Genomic DNA, 23,910 nt, shown 5'->3' with positions numbered 1-23,910 from the left:
GACTGTATCAATCAATTAAAAATTGTCGCAAAAGTTATGTAGATTTGATTGTACAAAAATCACTTATCTCCTTAGGTTCTCCGCTTATCTAATGCTAGGGAGGGAAATAAATCAGTTAAGATCAGACTTTGCTTAAATAAGTCAAGCTTAGTTTAAAAAATTAAATTTTGAATCTAATCTATTACTTGTCAAAAATTTTATTTTAAGTCTAACTTAACTTTTTTAAAAGTTTGATTTGGCTTATTAGCCTATTAAAAAAGGTTATATTGAGTTAAGACTCTTACAAAAGACATTTGACCTAAAAAAGTTAATAGACCAATAGAAAAATCCTACTTTTCTTGAGCATGTAAGACTAATACAACCATAACATACATTTTCTTTTTTCTTTTCGCAACATAATAGATAAGATGAACAATTATAAACAAAATAAAAGAATAAAATACAATATTTTATTGAGTCCGTATATTTTATTTTATTTTATTATTATTATCATATATAAATATTGTATTTTAATTACATATATACAGACTGATGTATCAGAAATTAATAGACCTTTTAAAGAGCATAAATCCGACTTATTTAAATAAATAAACTTTTTAGTAAGTCAAAATTTAACTTTTTTACTAAATGGTGGTCCAATCAGACTTTAAATAAGTCAGTCCATAGACCTCTATCAAGTGTGTCACCTATTCCCACCCCGCGAATATCATAGCTTGTCTTCACATAATCTGTTTCCCATAATCTGTTACTACAGTGCGTACATCCTCTTGTATTCACCGTTTAAAATCTCCTGATCTGATGCATGCGACATGGAGAACGAACGGCTCTCAGCCCTCAATTTTGTCTCATCTATCCTATGCAGAATGACACAATAGCACATGGAACCAATTGTAGAGAGCATTATCAAGCTTCCAATTACTGTAGCATATATAGCAAGCCATCTGGAGTGTGATCCCACTACCACGTAAGTGAGAGAAATGAAGGCAATGGAAATGAAAAGGCAAGCCATCCACATGAGCTTGTTAATGACAAAAACAAGCTGCTTTTTTGCCTTTTGCTCAATCACAACTACTGAGGTTTGAACCACCACGACAGCCAAAGAGATGAATAATGCCAGGCTATCAAACACAAAAAATATCCGGAAAGATGCATTGTTTGCTATATTTGCCTGTCCAAGTGAAAAACCCTGTACTTTCTCTTCAACATATTGACCGGGGACAGTGAAGATAGCAGCAAAAGCAACTGTAGCAATGAGAACAGCAACAACAGTAGCTGAGTTTATCGCATTGTTCAGGCCACTTATGTGTAGTTTTTTCAGCTTCTTTGCAATTTTCTGGACCCTCATGCCCGTCTGACGTGTCTGTTGGAGTTGGGATTGCACATCATGCCTTATGTCGCTGACAGTCTGCTTAAGTTGCTTTGTTGCATTTGGAGGTTTCCCTTGGTCAGTGGAATTAGCAGCCCCAGCATCCCTCATTATGGAGACAAGTTCTGAACTTCCAAATTTTTCTGCAATATCAAGAGGAGTCTCTCCAGCCTTGTTAGTAGCATTGATGTTGATTCCCTCCATTGATAGCAAGCAGCGGACATTCTGTATTTAATAACAAATACTTTAGAATAGTGGAAGCCAAATTTGTCTCCATTATCTTGGTATAAACTTCATAAAGTTATAAAAAAAAACAGAGATCAGGGTGATACAAGACAAAAGTAAAGTTTCAGTATGGGCTGTTCTTTGCTGGTGAAGATTCCTCAATTACTGTAGCAACAGTATTTTTCATGTTCACATTCGACGACCATTTAAACATGTGTACCATGAAAAGGATGCGGCTAACAAGAAATAATGAATTAATATGTGAGCAAAGGAGGAAAAACCTAATAAATCAGATTATTAAACTAGTAATTTCCTAGTGACAGAGTTATTCAAAATATACAGGAGGTGAGTATCCACTCACAAATTCTGAGTCCAGATTTGGTACTGCAGAACCAAAAGAAATGAGACTATTCAAAGATAATAAAAGAGAAACAGAGCTGGCTAATCAAGAGAACAAAAAGTTTGATTTTTCTAAGATGATCATAATTAGGGACGACAATGGGTAGGGTACTATAGTACCTGTTCCTATACCTGCGATTTAAAAAAAATACCCCGTACCCTCTTGGATATCAACTTTAATATCAATACCCTTATCTCTGGTACCTAAGTGCCCATACTCATACCTACTACTCACGCTTTAACTAAAATAGATCTATAAATAATTATAAAGTCACGATTAATAAGATATAACTCTTAGTTATAAAGTCACAATTATTTACCTATTCATCATAATCAAATTTTTAAAAAGTTTGCAAACGTTTATCTTTCAATATAAATATTTGCAGTGGTCCAATGATATTAATAGATGTTAAAACATAAAATAAAATAATTAATTAAACTAAATACTAATATAACAAATAAATAATTTATATAAGTGTGGGTGCAGGGCGGAGTGAGTACTATGTATATGTACCCACACCCATACCAACTTAATTTTGCGGTAATTATCCGTCCTTTTACCCATACCCATTATGCGGATTTTTATCCTATCCATTGTGGGTTTTTTTTTTTGCGGTACTCATTATATCTGGATCTAATTGTCATCCCTAATCATAATTCATAAAATACTCACTCCTTAACTAAGAAACCAATCTTCAACCAAAGAATACCTGTCTTGATACTTTTTCCCATGAAGTTTTTCATAGGTATTGATGGCACACTGGAGAAACCAAAGAAGATGGCGCCTATTTTTTCACTCTTATCAGTCAATACCACAAGAAAAAATTAGATCGAAACGGAAATCTACATCTCTATTAAAACCAGCCTGCAATATAACCGGATGAGAAACTTCTAGGAACGAATTGGATTCCAAGGATTTAGAGGAACAATACTAATATTTAGAAAAAAAGATAAGAAATAATAGGAGAAAATCTCTCCAAGAAAATGACACACAAGAAAAGATATGTTCATACAATGGTTTATACCACTTAATTTCTAATATTGCTAAAAGATCCTTTATAAAGGGGTGGAAGCCTCTATTTAAAGACCCCCAATACATTATGATAGGGATTAGGTCAAAGGTAACTAACTAGCAACAGAAACACTAGAATAGTTGCACCTATACAACTACTAACAAACTCCTAACTATCCTTATTTCTCTATCCTAACAATACACCCCTCTTCAAAACAACCTTGTCCTCAAGGTTGACATATACTAAATTCTTCTTGTTCAATGGTTAAAATTTAAAAATAAAAAATCTCCTCCAGGATCCCATTGTTGGAAGCTTCATGAACCTGCTGCCACTAAAGGAAATCCTTCTACCGGAGCTTCAATTACTCGTTGTTGCTTTTGAATTGGTGGATAAACTTGTGACCCAAAAACTGTACTATATGATCGGTTTTGGGTGCTGTTTTTAGCCAAAAAAAATATAGCACTGTTGCTGCCTCATGTATTGCCGTGTTTTGACCCATTAAATCTGTAGCATAATTGACCCTTAAAACTGTGTTTGCAACGTTCACTTAAGTAGTTCGACGTCCTGGCTGAGATGCTTGGATCTCCTCAGTTGACATGCACAATTCTCGAATTGACTCTTCAGACAAAGAGACAGGGCCGGTCATAATCCTTTGAAACCCATAATTGGTATCGTCACTACCACAATTCTGCTTCTCGTTGTTCTTTGCCTTGTCCCCTAACACGAACCACCGGCCCTCCCTCGAGAACCCTTTGAGGCTTTCGTCACAAATCTTGGAAACTTTTTCTGTCAATTGAATCTGGCTTGTTGATGTTGTATGTATGTTCTTGATAGAGTCTTCCATCTTAGTAGTGGATTCGGTTTCTCCTTGAATTCCAAGAAAGAATCCTTAAATTCCAAGAACAATTCTTTTATTTCACAAGGCACGAGGCTGGTCAGAAACTGTTTTGGCACTGTTCTTGATTTATTTTTTGATACCTGAATTAATTCTTTAATTCCACTCTTCATTTCTTCAATTCCCTCATTCAGTAGCTCCACGTCTGTCTTCAATTCTTGCATCAGTTTGTGATGCTTGCAAACCCAGTTCTCCTTCTTCTCCGCCTCGAAGTGATCAACAACGGGCGGTTCCAATGGCGGTGGTGGCTCGACTAACGCCAACGATGTGGTGTGCCTACAGCTCTCCACAAGCTGATCGATGGCCGACGGTTCTGGCAGAGGTGTTTGGATTTCATTTGTAGTTGCACATGATTCTTGATTTGAGGGTTTCGACAAAGTCAGAATGTTTTGAGACCAAAAACAGGTTTGGTCATCTTCGCGTTTACCCTTCTCTTCTTGTTTTACCATTTCACCAAGAATTGTTTGTGGGTTTTGTCTTCTACCATACAGCCACTGCTTCGCCTTCCAATCCTACGGATCAAACCTATAGAAAAAGATTCCCAAGTTGGATTTAGGTTTTCTTGATCCCAAGAACGATTGCGCTATCGAATCCATGGATTTCATGCTCCACAAAGAACTTTCGCAACCCACCCAACACTATCAGTCTCTGAAAAGTTGGGCAGCTCCAACTTCTTGGCCCACAAATCCTCTATTTCCAAAAACGTGGTACTTCCTCAAGATCCGGCAAAGAAAATAATATGAGAGAATCTCTTCAAAGAAAATGATACTCAAGACAACGAAATAATAGGAGTGAATCTCTCAAAAAAAATACAATGGTTTACAACACTCTATTTATCGACCTCCAATGGTATTTTCTAACAACCAGAACCCAGTAAAACACCAAGAAGTTGGGGGTACTTCACCAACTCCCTTTGATATAAGTTTCTATACGAACTTCAATTTTATATCTCATACTCCAAACTCTATTTTTAACTTACCGGTGTGGAGACTTATCTAAGAGAACGGTGTCCAACCAATCACGCCAAGCAGCCTGCACTAAGCAAGTCGTAGTCCCACTTTTTTTTCTCCGGAAGAGTCCGCACGGAACGTAATAACCATAGGACTTCTAATTCATAACACAGGAAACGGGCTCTTCTTGGAATTTTGAGTGGAACAATTTGTATCAAGAGAATTCAGCTTGTGCCTAATTGTTGTGATCATTAATAAAGCTTTGCTTCTATAAAAAAACTAAATCATCCGTGAATGTTGCAATGATATGTCGTGCAAGGGATAAAAGAAAGTTAAAAATACAAAATAAATAATAATTATCACCATTAAAAAATTATAAAAATGTAAAACAAATAAACAAAATATAATAGATTTCTTTGTTTTTCTCTCCGTTGTCATTATTTTTTAATAATATTTTTTCTGTCAAATTTTAATCAAACTTTTTTCGTTTTCTTTTTCAGTGCCCAAATACTAAAAAAAATAGAAAAGTTTGTTTTTAATGTGTGAAGTTATGAATATTATGTTAGTTTTTGTTTATTATTAGTTTATATATTATATTAAAAATAAATTTTAAAATATTTGATTTATACTGATCCGTCTCCAGACCTTTAAACCTTGAACTCTTGCCTACACCGGTTCAATGTTTGTACGGTTTTGATTACCTTGATATATATACACACACATCCATACCAAAAAGAATATAAACACAATTTACAAAAAGAGATCACACACACATACCAAGAAGAGTAACTAAGCAAACACAAATTCGTAAATGTTACAATAATTATTCAATTTCTAACATTGTATAGATAAATATATATGGTGCCTTGTCTCAATGTCCTGTATTGAGATTGCCCTTGTCTGTGTTCAGATTCATGGCATGTTAGGTGTCTAAACTTGTGGAACTACTTCAAAGATCAAACTAATCAAACATCACTACAAATTCTATTTTTAACAGCATAATTTAAAGCTGAGAAGCTCTTCTACTCTTGGTATAAACTTTCTTCCTTAGGCAAGTAGGTTTTGTTGAGGGACCTAAACATTGAGTACAAGTGTACAACTAAAGCATCACAAATAACAAGTAGCAAAGCAACAAGAACTTTTAGACATCCTAATCCTAACGGTGTGTTTGGTTTAAATGAGGAGAGGCGATGTGAGAAATTTAATTACACGTTTCTTTGATAAGGGGGAAAATGTATTTAAATGGAAGGGAAGATCTAATTTACTACAGAAGATAACACAGATCTCTTTTATTGGGATAATCAGAAAATAGATTTAACTTTAGTATCAAGATCTGTATTTCAGCAGGGCATACTATGGGAATAATAGAATATATTTTTTTCCTGTTTCTTTAGACTTGGAATTAAAGCCCTAGGTTACACCATCTAGGGATTTTCTCCCTCATCCCTAGTAGGCCCACTATTATTAAAAGATATTCTAACATAATACCAAGATATTCTGTTAGGAATTATAGACCTCTTATTAAGAAGGTGTATGTTAGAAAACACCCAAATAGGGGAAATTAATTAAATCGGTTACTATTTATGTGTCAGGCAGTTATTATCTATGTCACTCAGTTATTATTTGTGTCAGTCAACTATTTAGTAGTCAATATCTATGTGGCAGTCAGTTATTATGCACCAGTCAGTTATTCGGGTATTCATTGTAGGTAACTTATTATATGACAAGAACGATTGTAAGGGATCATTGATTATTCATTGTGTAGAAAGAAATCAAAGGAGGAAAACAGGCTCCTCGAATTGCCCGGGACTGTATGCAATTTCCAGTTTCAATAAAAGTTGTATTTCTTGTCTCTAACTGATTCCAGTTCTCTATTAACTGGTATCAGAATACCGATCATGGTGTTTTGGATGCACATACGCCATCAAAGGGAAACACTCGAATGGAAGGGAGGCTTGAAAATTTGGAAAAAACAATAGAGGGCAATCAAGTCATATATGGCAGTTACTACACCCCCATCCTAAAATTACAGTTGTATTAAATGCCACATGGCTAACAATAATTGTCCTTAAAATAACTGCCATAATTATTGTCCTAAAATTACCTCAGAGGTACAATTCACCGTGGTATTTTGCTCAGTCCTGCCTCTCCGACTCAGCACAGTTGGTTACAAGTTTATCTAGGCTCCAATCTGGTTTCATGGTGGCCCAAGAAGCAGACTTTGGTGGCTTGGTACAATATAGGGGCCTTGCAAATACAGCAGCAGAGGTCCTATGGATACAGTCTCTACTCAAAGTGCCTTTAAGTACACCCATTTTGTTTTTTGACAACCTTAGTACAATAGCCTTCTCTCACAACCCAATTCTTTATGCCAAGACAAAGCACGCGGAATTGGATATCTTTTTCCTTAGGGAAAAAGTTATCAGCAACTCAGCAAGAATCTTATTGTGCAGCATATTCCAACTACAGATCAATATGTTGATCTTCTCACCAAGCCCAAGTCACCTCCAAGTTTTCTCACTTTAAGGGACAAGCTCAGAGTTGTTGACAAGAGTTCACGGTACAAAATGTTGGAATCGGGTTGGTTCTAGAGACAATTCCTTCATCATGTTTTGATGATAACAAAGATACTTTGTGAGAACAATCACAAACAATTTATTGCACTAATTATTTCATTGAGTGTGCAGTTAATAGAACCAGAAAACAGAGGAAACGATATCAGAGAAAGTGAAGATGTCAGAGGAAACGAAGATGTTAAAGGAAATGAAGACATCAAAGTCAAAGGAAGTCAACGCAACTTTCACACTTTAGTTATTACACGCGCTATTGTGTGCGCGCATTGTAACACCCCGGTCATTACCGTTACCGGCGATGCTACCTCACGATCTTCTCACCCCCCTAACCACCCAGTGGAAATAGTGAGTTTTTGCCTTCTGTGGGTTCGAATCTGGTACCTAGGGGATAAGTACCGCCTCCACACAGTCTCACTACCAATTGAGTTGTTGCACGCATCTACCTCTGAAGACTGAAGCATGCATCTGTTTAGCATGCCTCTGAAGTTTGAAGCATGCCTCTGAAGTTTGAAGCATGCCTCTGAAGTTTGAAGCATGCCTCTGAAGCGCCTACTACAATAACTCTGAAGCTCAAGTTCCACTCGCTCTGAAAACTGCAATTTGCTCCAAGATGCTGCCTCAGATACACAACATGCTATGAAGATGCAACAACGTGACGTTGTCATTGCCACTATTTCTAAGTCAGGTTGTTATGCCTTTGACTACTTGAACCAAGCAATACAACATCTACCTCCGATGATCAAGTTATGTTCAGATGAAGAAAGTCGACGGCTCTGATGAAAAGTCAATGTTCTGATGAAGACTAAGTTGTTTCATAATTATGATGGTTCAAGAACAGATTATGATATGTCTCACTGCTCAAGCGTATGAAAGAAGATTCAAGGTGAATTATTTTCAAGCACACATTCTTGCACAAAATCATTCTAGAAGATTTGGTTGAAGATTTGTTTTGAAATTAATCAAGCGGTTATATCCCCAAACCATATCTATCAAGGTTTATTTTTTGTGTGAAGATTTTTGTTGATCTCACGAAAGGAAGATACAGTACAACAACTCAGAAAACCTTACAAACTCAAAAAATTCTTAGTATTCCGTTTCAATGTTTCAGTTTCAAAGCAAAGGCACTCATTCAATTTATATTACTTAAGTGTTTAGTGCTCTTTGTTTTAAGTGTGTAACTAGATTGTGACTCACGCGTTGCGCGGCTGTTAATTAATTTATATTTTAAAGTGATATATTATGTATATTGTGAAGTTAATTATGTTGAGTAAATAATTGAAAATTGTTTTTAAATAAAAAATATAAGGAGAAGATATTTAAAACATTCATAGTTTGTAAAATCTAAATTTTCCAAATATATGTGATTAATATGAGGGGACAATGTTAACTCTTTATTGGAAGATGTTATCTTTTGTATTAGTTGGGTTGGAATGAATCACGGTCTCCCTAGAATTTGTATAATAAGTCCCAAGTAATAGTTAAATTTGAATTTGCAATATATGCCAAAATGTACTTATAACATTTTATCTATTTGATAGGCTCTTCTAGAACTTGATGTATAGAGTATTGTTAAATATGTTTTAGTTCCTAAAAGATCTCCAATTCTTATAAAATGGTTAGGACTAAAAATAAACAAAAAAATTATAGTAACTAAAAAGCATTTGATAATTGAGGTCAGTGTATGTTAATAATATTTGGAATATACACTAGTAGAAAAATGGCTTTTTAATTCAACAGATTTAAGTCGTTTACGTGGCAGACTTAAAAAATGAAGTGGAAGTATATTTAATTCGGTTGCCCAAGTCATTTACGTGGCACCAGACTTAAAAAATGAAGTGGAAGTATATTTAATTCGGTTGCCCGTATAAACGAGTTAATAAAATGAGGCGGGGGCAATTTTGTAAATATGTGAAACACCGTCAACACGGTTAGATTGGCAACCGACTTAACACATTCGCTAAAAAATTAATATATCCCATCATACTTCGTGGCTAAATCGGTTACTTGTAAACGACTTAACAAAATGATGCGGTGGCAATTTTGTAAATATTTAAATCTTGTTTAACGCGGTTATATTAATAACCGACTTAAAACATACTACAATAATATAACATACGGTGCATTTGTGTAAGGCATACTTATTGCAACTTTTTAGCTTCCACCTTTGTTTGTTAACTATTCTATTATAAATCTTTCATATTCTCTAACAATATTTTCAACTGCATTTGCTCCCATTCACACTCATCGCCCAATTCAGTTTTTATCGTCGTCAATCAGTTTCATCGCCACCTTTTTCACAATCGCCAAACAGCTTCACGACACCTTTTTCACAATCGCCAAACAGCTTCATCGCCACCATTTCAGATATGGTTGTTCAGGTTATTGAATAATAAATTTACTTCGAATAATTTTTTTACAATTTTCTACTCTTCTATTGTTTAATATAATGAGACGTTAATAAAATGATTAATAGATGTGTTCATAATTTCATTTAGATAATATCATATTATTTGAAGGAAAAAAATATACGTCAAATTCATTTTTTTTCTTCTAACTATTATCTGTTTTACGTTACTTATTTTTAACAAATGATTATGGATCGTAGTTGGATGAATACTAATTATTTGAGTAAATGTATAGGTGTGAATAAATTTTTACAATTTACTTAAAAAAATTTCATAAAAACCAAAGAAAATTTTATTTGTTGTTAATTTTTAAATGGAACCCGGTTACATTTTGAAAAATATAAGAAATCATTATGGAATTTGTCATAGTAATAAAAACGGATATGGTATGATGATTTGTTAAACATGACAAATCTATGAGTGTGACTACTATGTCATGTTACATATGTTGAACATCTTAACATAGTTGTTTCATGGATGCAAATATATAATTTTTTATACGTTGTTATTGATTGTATTTTTTTATATTTGTATGATAAAAAATTGTAAGTTGTTATTGATTGTATTTTTTAATGTTCATATGATAAAAAATTAAGATATGTCTATTGAATATTGCTATATTGTGATTTTATAATTTGGTTAATGGATATCTAATTTTTTTTTTCCGTGTTGTCAAGATTAGTCGGAAATGAGATACATGTACTCTTATATTTTTTTTGTATAAATATCAGATATTGTGATATTGTATATTTTGATTATTAGATGGTTATATAAAATTGTGATTGTTAGTACAAAATTCTTATTTGAAATTTAATACGAAAAATTGTATGGATTAGGAACATGAACACAAAATGAGAAATTTATATAAAAAAAAATTATTATTTTAACTATATATCTATTAAGTCGGTTGGTCAAAATATCCAACTTAAAAAGATGATGTGTTATATTGAATTTATGATGTTTAAGTCGGTTAATCTGAATCGACTTAATATGATGACGCTCTGTTAAGTCGGTTCATGAAACGAGTTAAAAAACAACATGTTTTTTAAGTCGTTTGCTGTTAACTCGGGCACGGAACCGACTTAAAATGTACATTTTAACCGACTTAAAAAGACAAGATTCTACTAGTGATATGTGGCAACAAAGTGCATGACATTAGATGACAAAACATGTATTTATTGGGGTGCTAGTTAAAGATAACAATAGCCAGAAATTGCGATTGTATTTAATGGGGGTGAAGTTAATAGTTTTTTGTTTTTTCATCTTATGTGTCTTACTTGACACCTTTTGAAAGAAAAAAATGGATATATCTACGGTGATTCTTTCAAGTTGTGATATCTATTATATATATTTAAAATAGACTTCCGAATGTCATCTCACCCACGAATGCCACCTCATTCTATTTCATCCATCTATACAAATATTTCCCACATCAGCCAAAAGCTGATATGGACCTCTCCTCCTTTCTCCCCTCTTAATCATGCTCTCAATGTCTAATCTCCTTCAATTCTTCTCTCAATCACTAATTTATAAATTTATGAAAATAATCATAAAATAAGAATATATGAAAAATTATTAAAAAAACTACTTCTAATTATTAAAATACACAAATTTATTTAAAATTATAATATATTAATATATTAAAAAATATAATGAACAAAAGTTTACTATATATATGTGTTTTGAAAAAATGTTAACGCTAAATTTTTATCAATTAAATTATATATTTATAATTGAATGCTATTTTTTATTTTAATTTTCCTTATTATAATATAATAATTTGAATGTTAAAAAATAAATGAAAATTTAAGTATTGCATAAAATTAAATTATTTTTTAATAAAATGTATTTTTGGTACATATCAACATAACTATAATTCAATTGCACAAACTATTTATTTTATAAGTTATTTTATAATAAATTTATAAACTATTTTATAATATTATTAGTCATTTAATCTTCCTTTTATGAACAATTATATTATTTCATTTATTGTGAGTAATGATTTTATACGTTAAAAATAAAATTACTCATTAATTTCAATCCATTCTTTTATTAACACTTTATAAAATAAAAATATATATTCTATTTGGCAGAAAATACATAAATTTATTAAAAATAATTATAAAATATGAATATATGAAAAATTATTAAAAAGGTTACTTCCAATTATTAAAATCTATCATCTATTATATATATTTAAAATAGACTCCCGATGCCACAACAACTTATCTTTTTTTACAAACTTTTGATGAAATATATTCAATAATTTTTTTTTACAACAACTTCTCATGCTCCCAATTAAAACATCATAATAATAAAACAAATAAATTTAGACTACGCTACAATATAATTCAACATTAACATTTTTTAAAATAAAAAAATATTAAATAGTAAATCATATTTATAAATTTTTACATCTTATTTTTGGATTTGTATTTTACATTTTATTTCGTCAAATAATTACAACTACCATTATATGTTTGAAAAATAAATTAACAATCAAAGTACAATGAGTCAAACAATTATTCTATATAATAAGTTATCATACGAATTTTACAAAATATTTTAAAAATTAAATTAGATAATTGTGATAAATATGATTTTCCCTCTTTTTAATTTTCCTAATCATATTCAATTATTACAAATCTATTATATATATTTAAAACAGACTCCCGAATCTCACCTCACCCACAAATGTCACCTCATTCTATTTCATGCACCTATACAAATATTTCCCAAGTCAGCCAAAAACTGATGTGGACCTCTCCTCCTTTCTCCCCTCTCAATCATGCTCTCAATGTCTAATCTCCTCTCAATCACTAATTTATAAATTTATGAAAATAATCATAAAATAATAATATATGAAAAATTATTAAAAAAGTTACTTCTAATTATTAAAATACACAAATTTATTTAAAATTATAACATATGAATATATTAAAAAATAGGCTAAATTACATTTGTGGTCCCTTAACTTAATTTCAGGTAACGTTTTAGTCATTTATCTTTTTTTTTTCCCGACTTAGTCCTTTATTTTAATTTTAAATGACAATTTGATATTTTATGTTTTAAATTTTCAACAACGTTATCCTTTTTTAAACAAAAATTCAAAAAAAAATTCAATCAAAACTCATAAAATTAATTATATTCTTCAATATAATGCAAATTTCATCAAATTCGTAACGCAAATCTTCAAATAAACTCATATTTTCATACTTTATTTGATATTATTAGGAATAAATGACTAAATCGGGAAAAAAAGATAAGGGACTAAAACGTTACCTAAAATTAAATTAAGGGACCACAAATATAATTTAGCTTAAAAAATATAATGAACAAAAGTTTACTATATATATGTGTGTTTTGAAAAAATGTTAACACTAAATTTTTATCAATTAAATTCTATATTTATAATTGAATGCTATTTTTTATTTTAATTTTCCTTATTATAATAATAATTTGAATGTTAAAAAATAAATGAAAATTTAAGTATGGCATAAAATTAAATTATTTTTTAATAAAATATATTTTTGGTACATATGAACATAACTATAATTCAATTGCACAAACTATTTATTTTATAAGTTATTTTATAATAAATTTATAAACTACTTTAAAATATTATTAGTCATTTAATCTTCCTTTTATGAACAATTATATTATTTCATTTATTGTGAGTAATGATTTTATACGTTAAAAATTAAATTACTCATTAATTTCAATCCATTTTTTTAGTAACACTTTATAAAATAAAAATATATATTCTATTTGACAGAAAATACATAAATTTATTAAAAATAATTTTAAAATATGAATATATGAAAAATTATTAAAAAGGTTACTTCCAATTATTAAAATCTATCATCTGTTATATATATTTAAAATAGATTCCCGATGTCACAACAACTTATTTTTTTTTTTACAAACTTTTGATGAACTATATTCAATAATATTTTTTTACAACAACTTCTCATGCTCGCAATTAAAACATCATAATAATAAAACAAATAAATTTAGACTACGCTACAATTTAATTCAACATTAACATTTTTTTAAAATAAAAAAAATTAATAAATTATAACATTATTAGTCATTTACCAATGGTAATAATTTATATTATTGGTCATTAAATTCAATAAAAAAAACCACCTAATTACTCATAAATATCGACATAAATGTTATTTACTTAATCTTGCTTTTATGAACAATTATATTATTTCACTTATGGTGAGTAATGATTTTATACATTAAAAATTAAATTACTCATTAAATGTCAATCCATTTTTTTAGTAACATTTTATAAAATAAAAATATATATTCTATTTGACAAAAAATACATAAATTTATTAAAAATAATCATAAAATACGAATATGTGAAAAATTATTAAAAAAGTTACTTCCAATTATTAAAATCTATCATCTATTATATATATTTAAAATAGACTCCGATGCCACAACAACTTTTTTTTTTTACAAACTTTTGATGAAATATATTCAATAATTTTTTTTACAACAATTTCTCATGCCCGCAGTTAAAATATCATAATAATAAAACAAATAAATTTAGACTACGCTACAATATAATTCAACATTAACATTTTTTTAAAATAAAAAATATTAAATAGTAAATCATATTTATAAATTTTTACATTTTTTTTTGGTTTGTATTTTACATTTTATTTCGTCAAATAAATACAAATACCATTATATGTTGAAAAATAAATTAACAATCAAAGTATAATGAGTCAAACAATTATCCTATATAATAAATTATCATACGAATTTTACAAAAAAAATTAAAAATTAAATTAGATGATTGTGATTAACATGATTTTTCCTCATTTTAATTTTTCTAATCATATTCGATTATTACAAATCAATAAAGTAATATTATAAGATAAATATATTTATAATACATAAAATATTACTTATAAAACTTATAAAATTAATTAATTAATAGCCGCGCAGCGCGCGGGCCATAATCTAGTGTTACATTATTTCAAAGAATGAGTGTCAAGACAAAGGTTTTACCGAACTCATATTGCTAACTCTATTAATCAATTATATTGTAAGTGTCGAGATATTATTTATAACTATGAAAAAATACAAATTTAGAAGTACGATACTTTTATAAGAATAAAAATTCTATATGTACTTGTATTTACTACAAAGATGGTATTACTTCTCAAATGAAAGATGGTAAAAATTATTCTCGAAAATGAGAAGTTGATTAATCTACACCAAAAAAACTTATTGAATAGTAATGTGGGATTAATTTTGAAGATTTTGGGCAAACGTTATGAAATAATAATGTAGAATTAATTTGGAAGATTTTAAGTAGACTTTATGAAATAATATTTAAATAGAAGACATGGTATAAAATAGTGGATAGTGTATAGAATTGGTGGAAAATGAAAAGTAGGAAAAGAAGATTGACACATCAGATTTTTGTTGAAGTGGCACAAATTCAATTTCATGGCATTTGACCCGATGACATGTCAATGTTGGAGTTCTGTTTTAATATATTATAATAGAATAAATAATATTTAAATAGGAGGCATAGTATAAGACAGGGGATGGTGTATAGAATAGATGGAAAATCAAAAGTAGGAAAAGAAGATTGACACATCAGATTTTGGCTAAAGTGGCATTCGACCTGATGACATGTCAACATACGATATGGAGTTCTGTTTTAATATATTATAATAGATTAAGAAGCAACACAGAACCAAGTTTCACCCTTTTGTAAAGTCCATTAGTGGCTATTTTGCATCTACGGCTTGTAGGTTTTTCAATTTGGAAATTGAGAAGACTTGACTTGTAGGGTCAAAGTGTTGTAGTGCCTCAACAGTATGTAGGTGTCAAGCTGGAAGTTGAGAAGACTGACTCGTAGAATCAGTTGTTGTAATTCAGGTTTTGAATTAATGGATAAATCCTTGTGTGAGGGATTGAACGTAGCTGCCACATTGGTAGTGAACCAATATAAATCTTGTTGTTTTTCCCTCTGCCCTGATACTTTGTTTTATTGTTGCCTCTGTTATGTTATATTTGTTCTAGTATCTCGAACCAGATTTTTTAAAAGAAGTTTTTAATAAGGTAAAACATAATTCAATTCCCTTCTCCTGTTTTTGCACCTTCACGAAACCCCCTTGGATTTGAAGGGGAGATAATAAAGTAATACCTAAAGGTATACAGTATAGCCAAACAAGGCTTTAGCCTTGTAACCAACTCAGCACAGTTGTAACTGACTTTGCATCAGTTCTATTTTAGTATAAATAGCCTCAACCAAGTCTTTGTAACTAACTACAATTACTGAAAAACAAAACTGAATATTCTCTCTTACTTTTCTATCAATTTCTCTCACTTTCTATCACGATTCCATCACTAACTTCAGTTTGAATTAACAATAACTGCCTCATGGAAGTAATTCCATTTTTTACCCACACCAGAAGTACACTCTCCAAATGGGTGGTTTATTTGAAATTGCATTCTCTGCTTCTTCATTTTCTGCTAGGCATGTGACTTGTTATCCATCATTCTACCATCTTTTCTACATTGTAAACTACAAACATAGGTTACAACTGTATTTCCTTTTTAGGATTTAATCTTATTTTGTGCTTATCTTTTTGTCTTTTGAATCCATAAGAACAGGTATTAGACATGGATACACGTTCATCCCTAAACAGAGATAAAAAATTTGTTGGGTGGGCTCACTCCCCAAGTGAAACCCACCAAATTTTATTATTATTAGTATTAATATTGTTATTATTAAAGGAAAAAAAAATGAAAAAAAAAAGTTTTAATGGGTTTAGCCCATGTGAAGGAAATAAAAGTAATTTTGAAATCCTTAAGAAGAGTAAGGAAGAACTGCATCCAAAAAGTAAAAATAAGGGTTTGGTTCCTGTGGTGGTAACAGATGTGTAGCAAACTTGCTCCATTTGATCTACAAATTTAGTATGTTATTCCTACCACTAAAATTTATTATTTTTGTTGAAGTTGTGGGATTTTAGAGAAAATGAGGAGAGAAAATAATAAGGGTTTGAATATTATTGATAATAGCTTAATGTTGACTTGATTATAAAAGACTCAATACTAATATCTATTTATAGAGAAACATAGATTCAATCTTAAATCATGAACAAATCATAATAAAGAGAGATATTCTAAGATTCTCTATAATTATAAATTGACCATAAAAAATAACTCAAGATACTCTATGTAATATAAAAGATATTATAAGATATTTTCTAATATTCTAACAATTTTAATATACAATCTGAGTAGTTTTATCTGAGGAAGTTTTCTACGCTAAAAATTGTGTTTGTCTCATTTAATTTTTTGCCAAATATTACTGTTCTTGGAATTGTATTTTCTATTTGGCCATTTATCTGCACAGGTGAGAAAAAAAAATATTCCGCATTATTGAGATAGTTATCGCTAATTATCTCTGATTTTTCTCAACAAAGTGATATCAGAGCTCGGTTGATTTGATTTGTGCATTTAAATGGAGGAGAAAAATAAAGGTCCCAATATGACTAAGCTCAACTCTTCTAATTACACACTTTGGAAGACTCTTATGGAAGACATGCTATACAGTAACGATTTGTATGATCCTATTGATGGTAACACTGCTAAACCCGCAGATAAATCTAACTCTAGAAAATCTCTTGGTGATGCATCATATTTTGTTACTTTTATTGACGACCACTCTAGAAAAGTGTGGGCTTTTCCTTTGAAATCTAAAGACCAGGTATTTGGAGTCTTCAAGCACTTTCATGCAAGTGTTGAAAGAGAAAAGGGAAAAAAATTGAAATGTGTTCGATCAGATAACGGTGGTGAAGAGGTCCATTTGAAGAGTATTGTAGAGAACATGGAATCAGGTTGGAGAAAACAGTTCCAAAGACACCTCAGCATAATGGTGTTGTAGAGAGAATGAATCGTACGATTAATGACAGAATCAGATGTATGCTCTCTCATGCAAAATTATCGAAATCCTTTTGGGGTGAAGCAATGAAAACAACAGTAGATTTGATTAATTTTTCTCCTTCTATTCCACTTGATGGTGATGTTCCAAATAGAGTGTGGACAGAGAAAGATGTCTTTTACCGTCATTCGTGAGTTTTTGGCTGCAGATGTTTTGTTCACGTTCCAAGAGATGAGAGGTTCAAGTTTGATAGTAAATCCAAACAGTGTATATTCGTCGGTTATAGTGATGAAGAATTTGGTTATAGATTGTGGGATCCAATTTACAAGAAAATTATCAGAAGTCGAGATGTGATATTTCTTGAATACCAGACTATTGAAGATTTTGATAAAGCTGAAAAACAGAAACCAAATTCCAGAAGATACATTGATGTTGCGTCTAAGCCCCATACAGAAACTCTTACTGATGGGGGAGATATACATGTAGATGATGAGAATGTAAATGATGAGAATATAAATAATGATCATATACCTCACCATGATGAGTAGGTTCCAGTTGAGCCACCAGTCGAGTTTGAGTTGAGAAGATCTACTAGAGAACGTCAACCTTCTCAAAGATATCCTCCACATGAGTATGTGATGATCATTGATAGTGGAGAGTCAGAGTACTATCAAGAAGCTATTACAAATATTGATAAAGTGGTTGAAGGCCATGCAAGAAGAGATGAATTCTTTGCATGAGAATCACACATTTGATTTGGTAAAGTTGCCTAATGGCGGAAAAGCATTCAAGAACAAATGGGTATACAAGATAAAGACAGAAGAGAATAGTTTTCAACCAAGATACAAAGCAAGATCGGTTGTGAAATGTTTTAATCATAGAAAAGGTATTAACTTGGATGAAATTTTTTCACATGTGGTGAAGATGTCCTCTATCCGAATTGCGTTTGGGTTAGCAGCTAGTTTGAATCTAGAAGTTGAACAACTTGATGTGAAAATTGCATTACTTCATGGTGATTTGGAGGAAGAGATCTATATGGAACAACCAGAGGGTTTCGAAGTCAAAGATAAAGAGCAGTTTGTGTGTAAATTAAAGAAAAACTTGTATGGGCTTAAGCAAACACCTCGACAATGGTACAAGAAATTTGATTCTTTCATGGAGAAACATGGATACTGTAAAACTACTTATGATCATTGTGTGTTTGTCAAGAAATTCTCTGATAGTGATTATATTATTCTCTTGTTATATGTGGATGACATGTTGATTGTTGGTCATGACATTAAGAAGATTCAATATTTAAAGAAAGATTTGAACAAGTCTTTTGCAACGAAATACTTGGGTCCTGTAAAGCAAATTTTGGGCATGAGAATTACTCGTGACAGGAAAAATAATAAATTGTGGTTGTCTCAACACAATTACATTGAGAAAGTTTTAGAGAGATTCAACATGAGCAATTGCAAACCTGTTAGTACCTCCACTTGCTACTAATTTTAAATTGAATTCTGGTCAATGTCCTACAAGTGAGAAAGACAGATAAGAGATGAAGAAGGTTCCTTATGCATCTGCAGTTGGTAGTTTGATGTATGTTATGGTATACACAAGGTCAGATATTGTTCATGCAGTTGGAGTTGTTAGTCGGTTTCTCTATAATCTTGGTAAAGATCATTGGCAAGCAGTGAAATGGATTCTCAGATACCTCAGAGGCACTTCCAAAGTGTGTTTATGTTATGGAGGTGGTGAATTTGTGTTGGATGGCTACACAAATGCAAATATGACAGGTGATCTTGATTCTAGAAAATCTACTTATGATTATATGATGACTTTTGCAGGGGAGCTGTGTCTTGGCAATCAAGGTTACAAAAGTGTGTTGTTTTATCTGCTACTGAAGTTGAGTACATTGCAGCAACTAAAGCTTCCAAAGAACTCTTGTGGATGAAGAAATTCCTACATGAGTTAGGCCTCAAGCAAGACAAGTTTGTGTTATTCTATGACAGTCATAGTGCGATCCATCTCAGCAAGAATTCGACTTTTCATGCAAAGTTGAAGCATATTGAAGTGCGGTATCATTGGATACGAGATGCAATGGAAATGAAACCATTTTTAATTTTGAGAAGATTCATACTGATGAGAATGGTTCAGATATGATGACAAAGACCTTGTCTGTGTCGAAGATGATATAATGTAGAAAGAAGGCCGGCATGGTTGAGCAGTACCTTCCCACTTGAGTCGTACGGGGGACATTTGTTGGGTGGACTCACTCACCAAGTGGAATCCACCAAATTTTATTAATATTATTATTATTAGTATTAATATTGTTAGTATTGAAAAAGAAATGATAAAAAAGGGTTTAATGGGCTTGGCCCATGAAGGAAATAAAAGGGATTTAAAAATAAGGGAGTTTGGTTCCGGTGATGGTAACAAGTGTGTAGCAAACTTGCTCCGTTTGATCTACATATTTAGTATGTTATTTCTACCACTGAGTTTATTATTTTAATATACAGTAGTTTTAACTTCTTTAGAGTTACTTTGGCATACCCACTTTAGTGGAAGATTGTTATAAGGTTGTTATTGTTGATTATTGTTCCCTATTGTTATTAAAAAACTTTGGTGTACTCATTCATTAGTATAGTGGAAGTTTTTATTGGAGTAGGTCCCGTGGTTTTTATTCTCTCAGATTGAAGAAAGTTTTCTACGTTGAAAATTGTGTTTATCTCATATTTAATTTTCTGTCAATTATTATTGTTGCTGGAATTGTATTTTTTATTTGGCTATTTATCTGCACATGTGAGGAAAAAATATTCCGCATTATTGAGATAGTTATCGCTAATTAGCTCTGATTTTTTTCAACAGAATATCTCACTAATTAGTTTATGAAGGCTAGTAACTTAATAAGCTCTATATACCTTATATACTTAGTTTATGAAGGCTAGTAACTTAATAAGCTCTATATACCTTATATACGATGAACACAGTCAGAGAAAAAGGAAACACCTGATTACGGCCCTTCTTTGCAGCAATATGCAATGCTGTATTTCCTTTATTATCCTCTAGATTTAAAACTGCTGGGTCAGGTTTCACCAATTCCAGCAAAATTTCTTCATTTTGCCCTTTCACAGCCATGTGTAGTGCAGTTTGACCTTTCTTATCAGTCCTAAATCCAGTACTTGGATCCTTGTTTAGTAAGGCTTTCACAACTTCCAAATGCCCCATTCTAGCCGCAGAGTGAAGGACGGTCTTACCGTTGTTCCTGGCAATTTTTGCAAGGTTTGAATCTGATTCCAAAAGGAGATTCACCACATCAATATGACCTTGGGTTGCAGCTGTGTGTAAAGCAGTTGAATTGGACAAATCAGTTGTCATGGCCAAGTTGGGAAAAGAGTGCAGCAGTTCTCTCAGCACCTCTGCAAAATTCTTTTGTTCTCAGTCAAGTTATAGTGAGACATGGAATAACAGACATGAAACATTTGTAAAAAACAATCTTGGGTACTCCTTGTCTAAGCTATAGTAATACATTTGAAACATAAAAGAACACACGATCTGAAAGACAAAGCAGCAAAAAATTGGACCCAAATATACAATTGTAAAATAATATAACTACAATGTTGATATTAGATCTATACGTCAGTTTACTTCTAGCCACAATAATGCAACTATATTCTGTCTTCTCTAATTTCATTTTTCCTTCATTTTCTATATGCACAGAGAGAGAGTTTTCCTTCATTTTCCTTATGCACACACACACAGAAACTGCAAAGTCTAGAGGGAAGAAGAATAGAATAATTTTTAGACGGTGTTTCTTTAACTAGGAAACACTAATGTCCAACAACATTCTTTTTTTACTTTGACTGAATACCCAACAACATTCTTAAACAAATAAAATTTGACAAATACAAATTGTTGCTTACTCAAACAAAATTGTGGAAAACAACTGAAAGGACATTATGAATTTTGGTTTACATCTTAAATTAGTTGGTAAGAAGTATATAAGATAGACCCACACACAATCTTTTAAAGGTAGTAAATTCCATTCATTGACCTAGTATAACTGTTTATAAAGACAAAATAAACAGAAGAAAAAAAATATGAAGAAAATTATAGGGACCCTTAGGCCCAAACATTATCCTATGTTGTTTCTTACCAAGATGACCTTGCTTTGCAGCAACATGGAATGGGTCGTAGCCATTTCTGGCCACAATAGAAGCAGTTTGCAAGTCCAAGTATTTCAGTATCTCGCTGACAACCAAATCATGCCCATTCTCTGAAGCCACGTAAAGAGGGGTCTCCCCTTCGAGATTTTGCTTTGCCAACAAATCCTTTGTCTCATTATTAGAGCAGTTTTGAATTATCTCTTTAACTCTACTCAAGTTACCTGCCCGAGCTGCTAAATGAATTGGTAAGTCACCACGTTTCCCAGGTGATTCCTTGCTCTTCTTCCTCTCACTTCCCATGAAGCTGAGCTGCTTCTCCATCACAACTCGAAAACTTTTCTGTTTTTCCATAAATCCCCGAAAACTCTTCTGTTTTTCCATAGTAGATACCCGAAAACTTCTCTGTTTCTCCAGAATCACTCTGAAAAATGGCACCAACGAACTTTTCACTCTCTCTCTATGCAAAAGTCACAAACAGAGAACATAACAAGACCATCAATTTTTATCGGCAAATCAAAGTTTATACATATAATATGGTTTGTACATATCTAAACCTACTCAATTAATGAAGTCGTCAAGAGTTCAAAGATACCAAGAAGTGAACAAAAACGCAAAAACAACTTAATCTAATAATATTCTCCATAGAATACTTGGTAATCAGGCACACCCCAAAGCATAGAAAGGTAGACTAACAAAATATAATAACATCGATTTTAAGAAATTGATTTATAGTAATAAATAATAATGGTGATACCTTGATGCTGAGTTCAATTAATGGAGTTCGTAGGTAGACAGATCGAAAACCCAATTAGAAATAGATGAAACTATGGGATTCAAATCACACCTAATAATTATGCTTATGCTTTCGGCTGCCTTAACTTAAGTGTGTTTGGACTCGAGAGACTGTTTTTTTTCTTTCTTTCGATGGCCTTACTTTCTATTTAATATATTACCAGTTGAATTAATTTAAAAATAACAAATATGTTTATAACTATAAATAAATTATAAAATTTAAAATTAAAATTTCTTTTTTAATTAATATAAAAAACTTTAGTTTAATATTTTTTTTATTTAACTAACTTATTTTTTTAAATTATAATTAAAAAAATTACTTTAAATTATTTATTTTTAAACATATTTATAAACTATAAATTTATAAATGAATTTTCTTGTCAAATAGACCATTATTGTATGTATTTATTAAAGATTATTTATCGAATTCAAGACTAAATTAAACTTTTTTAAAAATAGATAAAGTTTAAGTCTTTTTTAAAAACTTATTTAAATAAAAAAAAAAAAGTTTAGGTAGTCACCAAATAAATGTGGAGGGTTTCATGGATTTGATAATTCTATAGCTTACTCAGAAGTAGGGATGGAAATAGGTCATGTTAGTCTTTGAAAGACCTAAGTTAGCATACGATTAATTTTTAAGCATACGGCTTATCATATGTTTTATTTTGTCTGACATGACCTTTTTAAACGTCTGGTATGGCCTGAAAGCCTATTTAGGCATGACCTTTTTAAAAGTCTTATTTATATTTAAACATTTAAATGTTATATTTTTTATTTTTTTTAAATAGGCTAAACTAAGTCTTTATATACAAGAAAAACTAATAAAATTAGAATCAAATATAATAAAATAATAACTAACGAGTCTACAATGTAACAACTTTCTAAGAAAATAAGAAAAACAAAATGAATCTATAATTAGTCCATATACACATATTAAGTTACCGCATGCTCTACCCATACACATAATGATCTCCATATACCAATACCAATGTATGTATGTATATCTATATTAAATAAAAAATAATTTTTCTAACAAAATAATTTTAAAAAAATATGAAACAAACACTCTTTAAACCTTAACAAATGATTTTTGGTTTAAAAGAAATAGATTTTTTTTTTCAAACAAGCACACTCATTATTATCTCTCAAATAAACTTGAACATATTCAAAAATTATATAATTAATATTATTATCAACTTTGAAACATTTCTAAAGGG

General features: G+C 30.9%; 1 protein-coding gene across 3 annotated transcripts; it reads right to left on the bottom strand.

The window, feature by feature from the left end:
- Positions 1-415: 415 nt before the first annotated feature.
- LOC101506079 (ankyrin repeat-containing protein At5g02620-like) lies at positions 416-22,827 on the bottom strand. Of its 3 annotated transcripts, none has more exons than XM_004494839.4 (4): positions 22,656-22,827; positions 21,892-22,358; positions 20,706-21,154; positions 416-1,591 (listed from the first exon to the last, which is right to left on the bottom strand). In XM_004494839.4, the coding sequence occupies exons 2-4, from the start codon at positions 22,280-22,282 to the stop codon at positions 749-751; spliced, it is 1,683 nt and encodes a 560-aa protein (XP_004494896.1). In that variant the 5' UTR covers positions 22,283-22,358; positions 22,656-22,827; the 3' UTR covers positions 416-748. The 3 variants fall into 3 exon arrangements, with proteins under 3 accessions (XP_004494896.1, XP_004494898.1, XP_004494897.1); XM_004494841.4 differs by having other exon boundaries at positions 20,745-21,154; XM_004494840.4 differs by having other exon boundaries at positions 21,892-22,322.
- Between the last annotated feature and the right edge of the window lie 1,083 nt (positions 22,828-23,910).

The sequence above is a fragment of the Cicer arietinum genome, chromosome 3, assembly GCF_000331145.2.
Source record: "Cicer arietinum cultivar CDC Frontier isolate Library 1 chromosome 3, Cicar.CDCFrontier_v2.0, whole genome shotgun sequence".
Classification (NCBI taxonomy): Eukaryota; Viridiplantae; Streptophyta; class Magnoliopsida; order Fabales; family Fabaceae; genus Cicer; species Cicer arietinum.
The sequence above is the reverse complement of the archived record's forward strand: the minus strand, read 5'-3'. Positions and strand labels throughout refer to the sequence as shown.

What these genes read in the sequence shown, in the direction of transcription:
- LOC101506079 (XM_004494839.4), bottom strand. Translation starts at nt 22,282, where the DNA reads ATGGAAAAACAGAAGAGTTTTCGGGGATTTATGGAAAAACAGAAAAGT. An exon ending in TGCAAAGCAAGGTCATCTTG is followed by an intron (nt 21,155 to 21,891) that starts GTAAGAAACAAC and finishes AGAATTTTGCAG; the next exon opens with AGGTGCTGAGAGAACTGCTG. An exon ending in CTGTGTTCATCGTATATAAG is followed by an intron (nt 1,592 to 20,705) that starts GTATATAGAGCT and finishes TATTAAATACAG; the next exon opens with AATGTCCGCTGCTTGCTATC.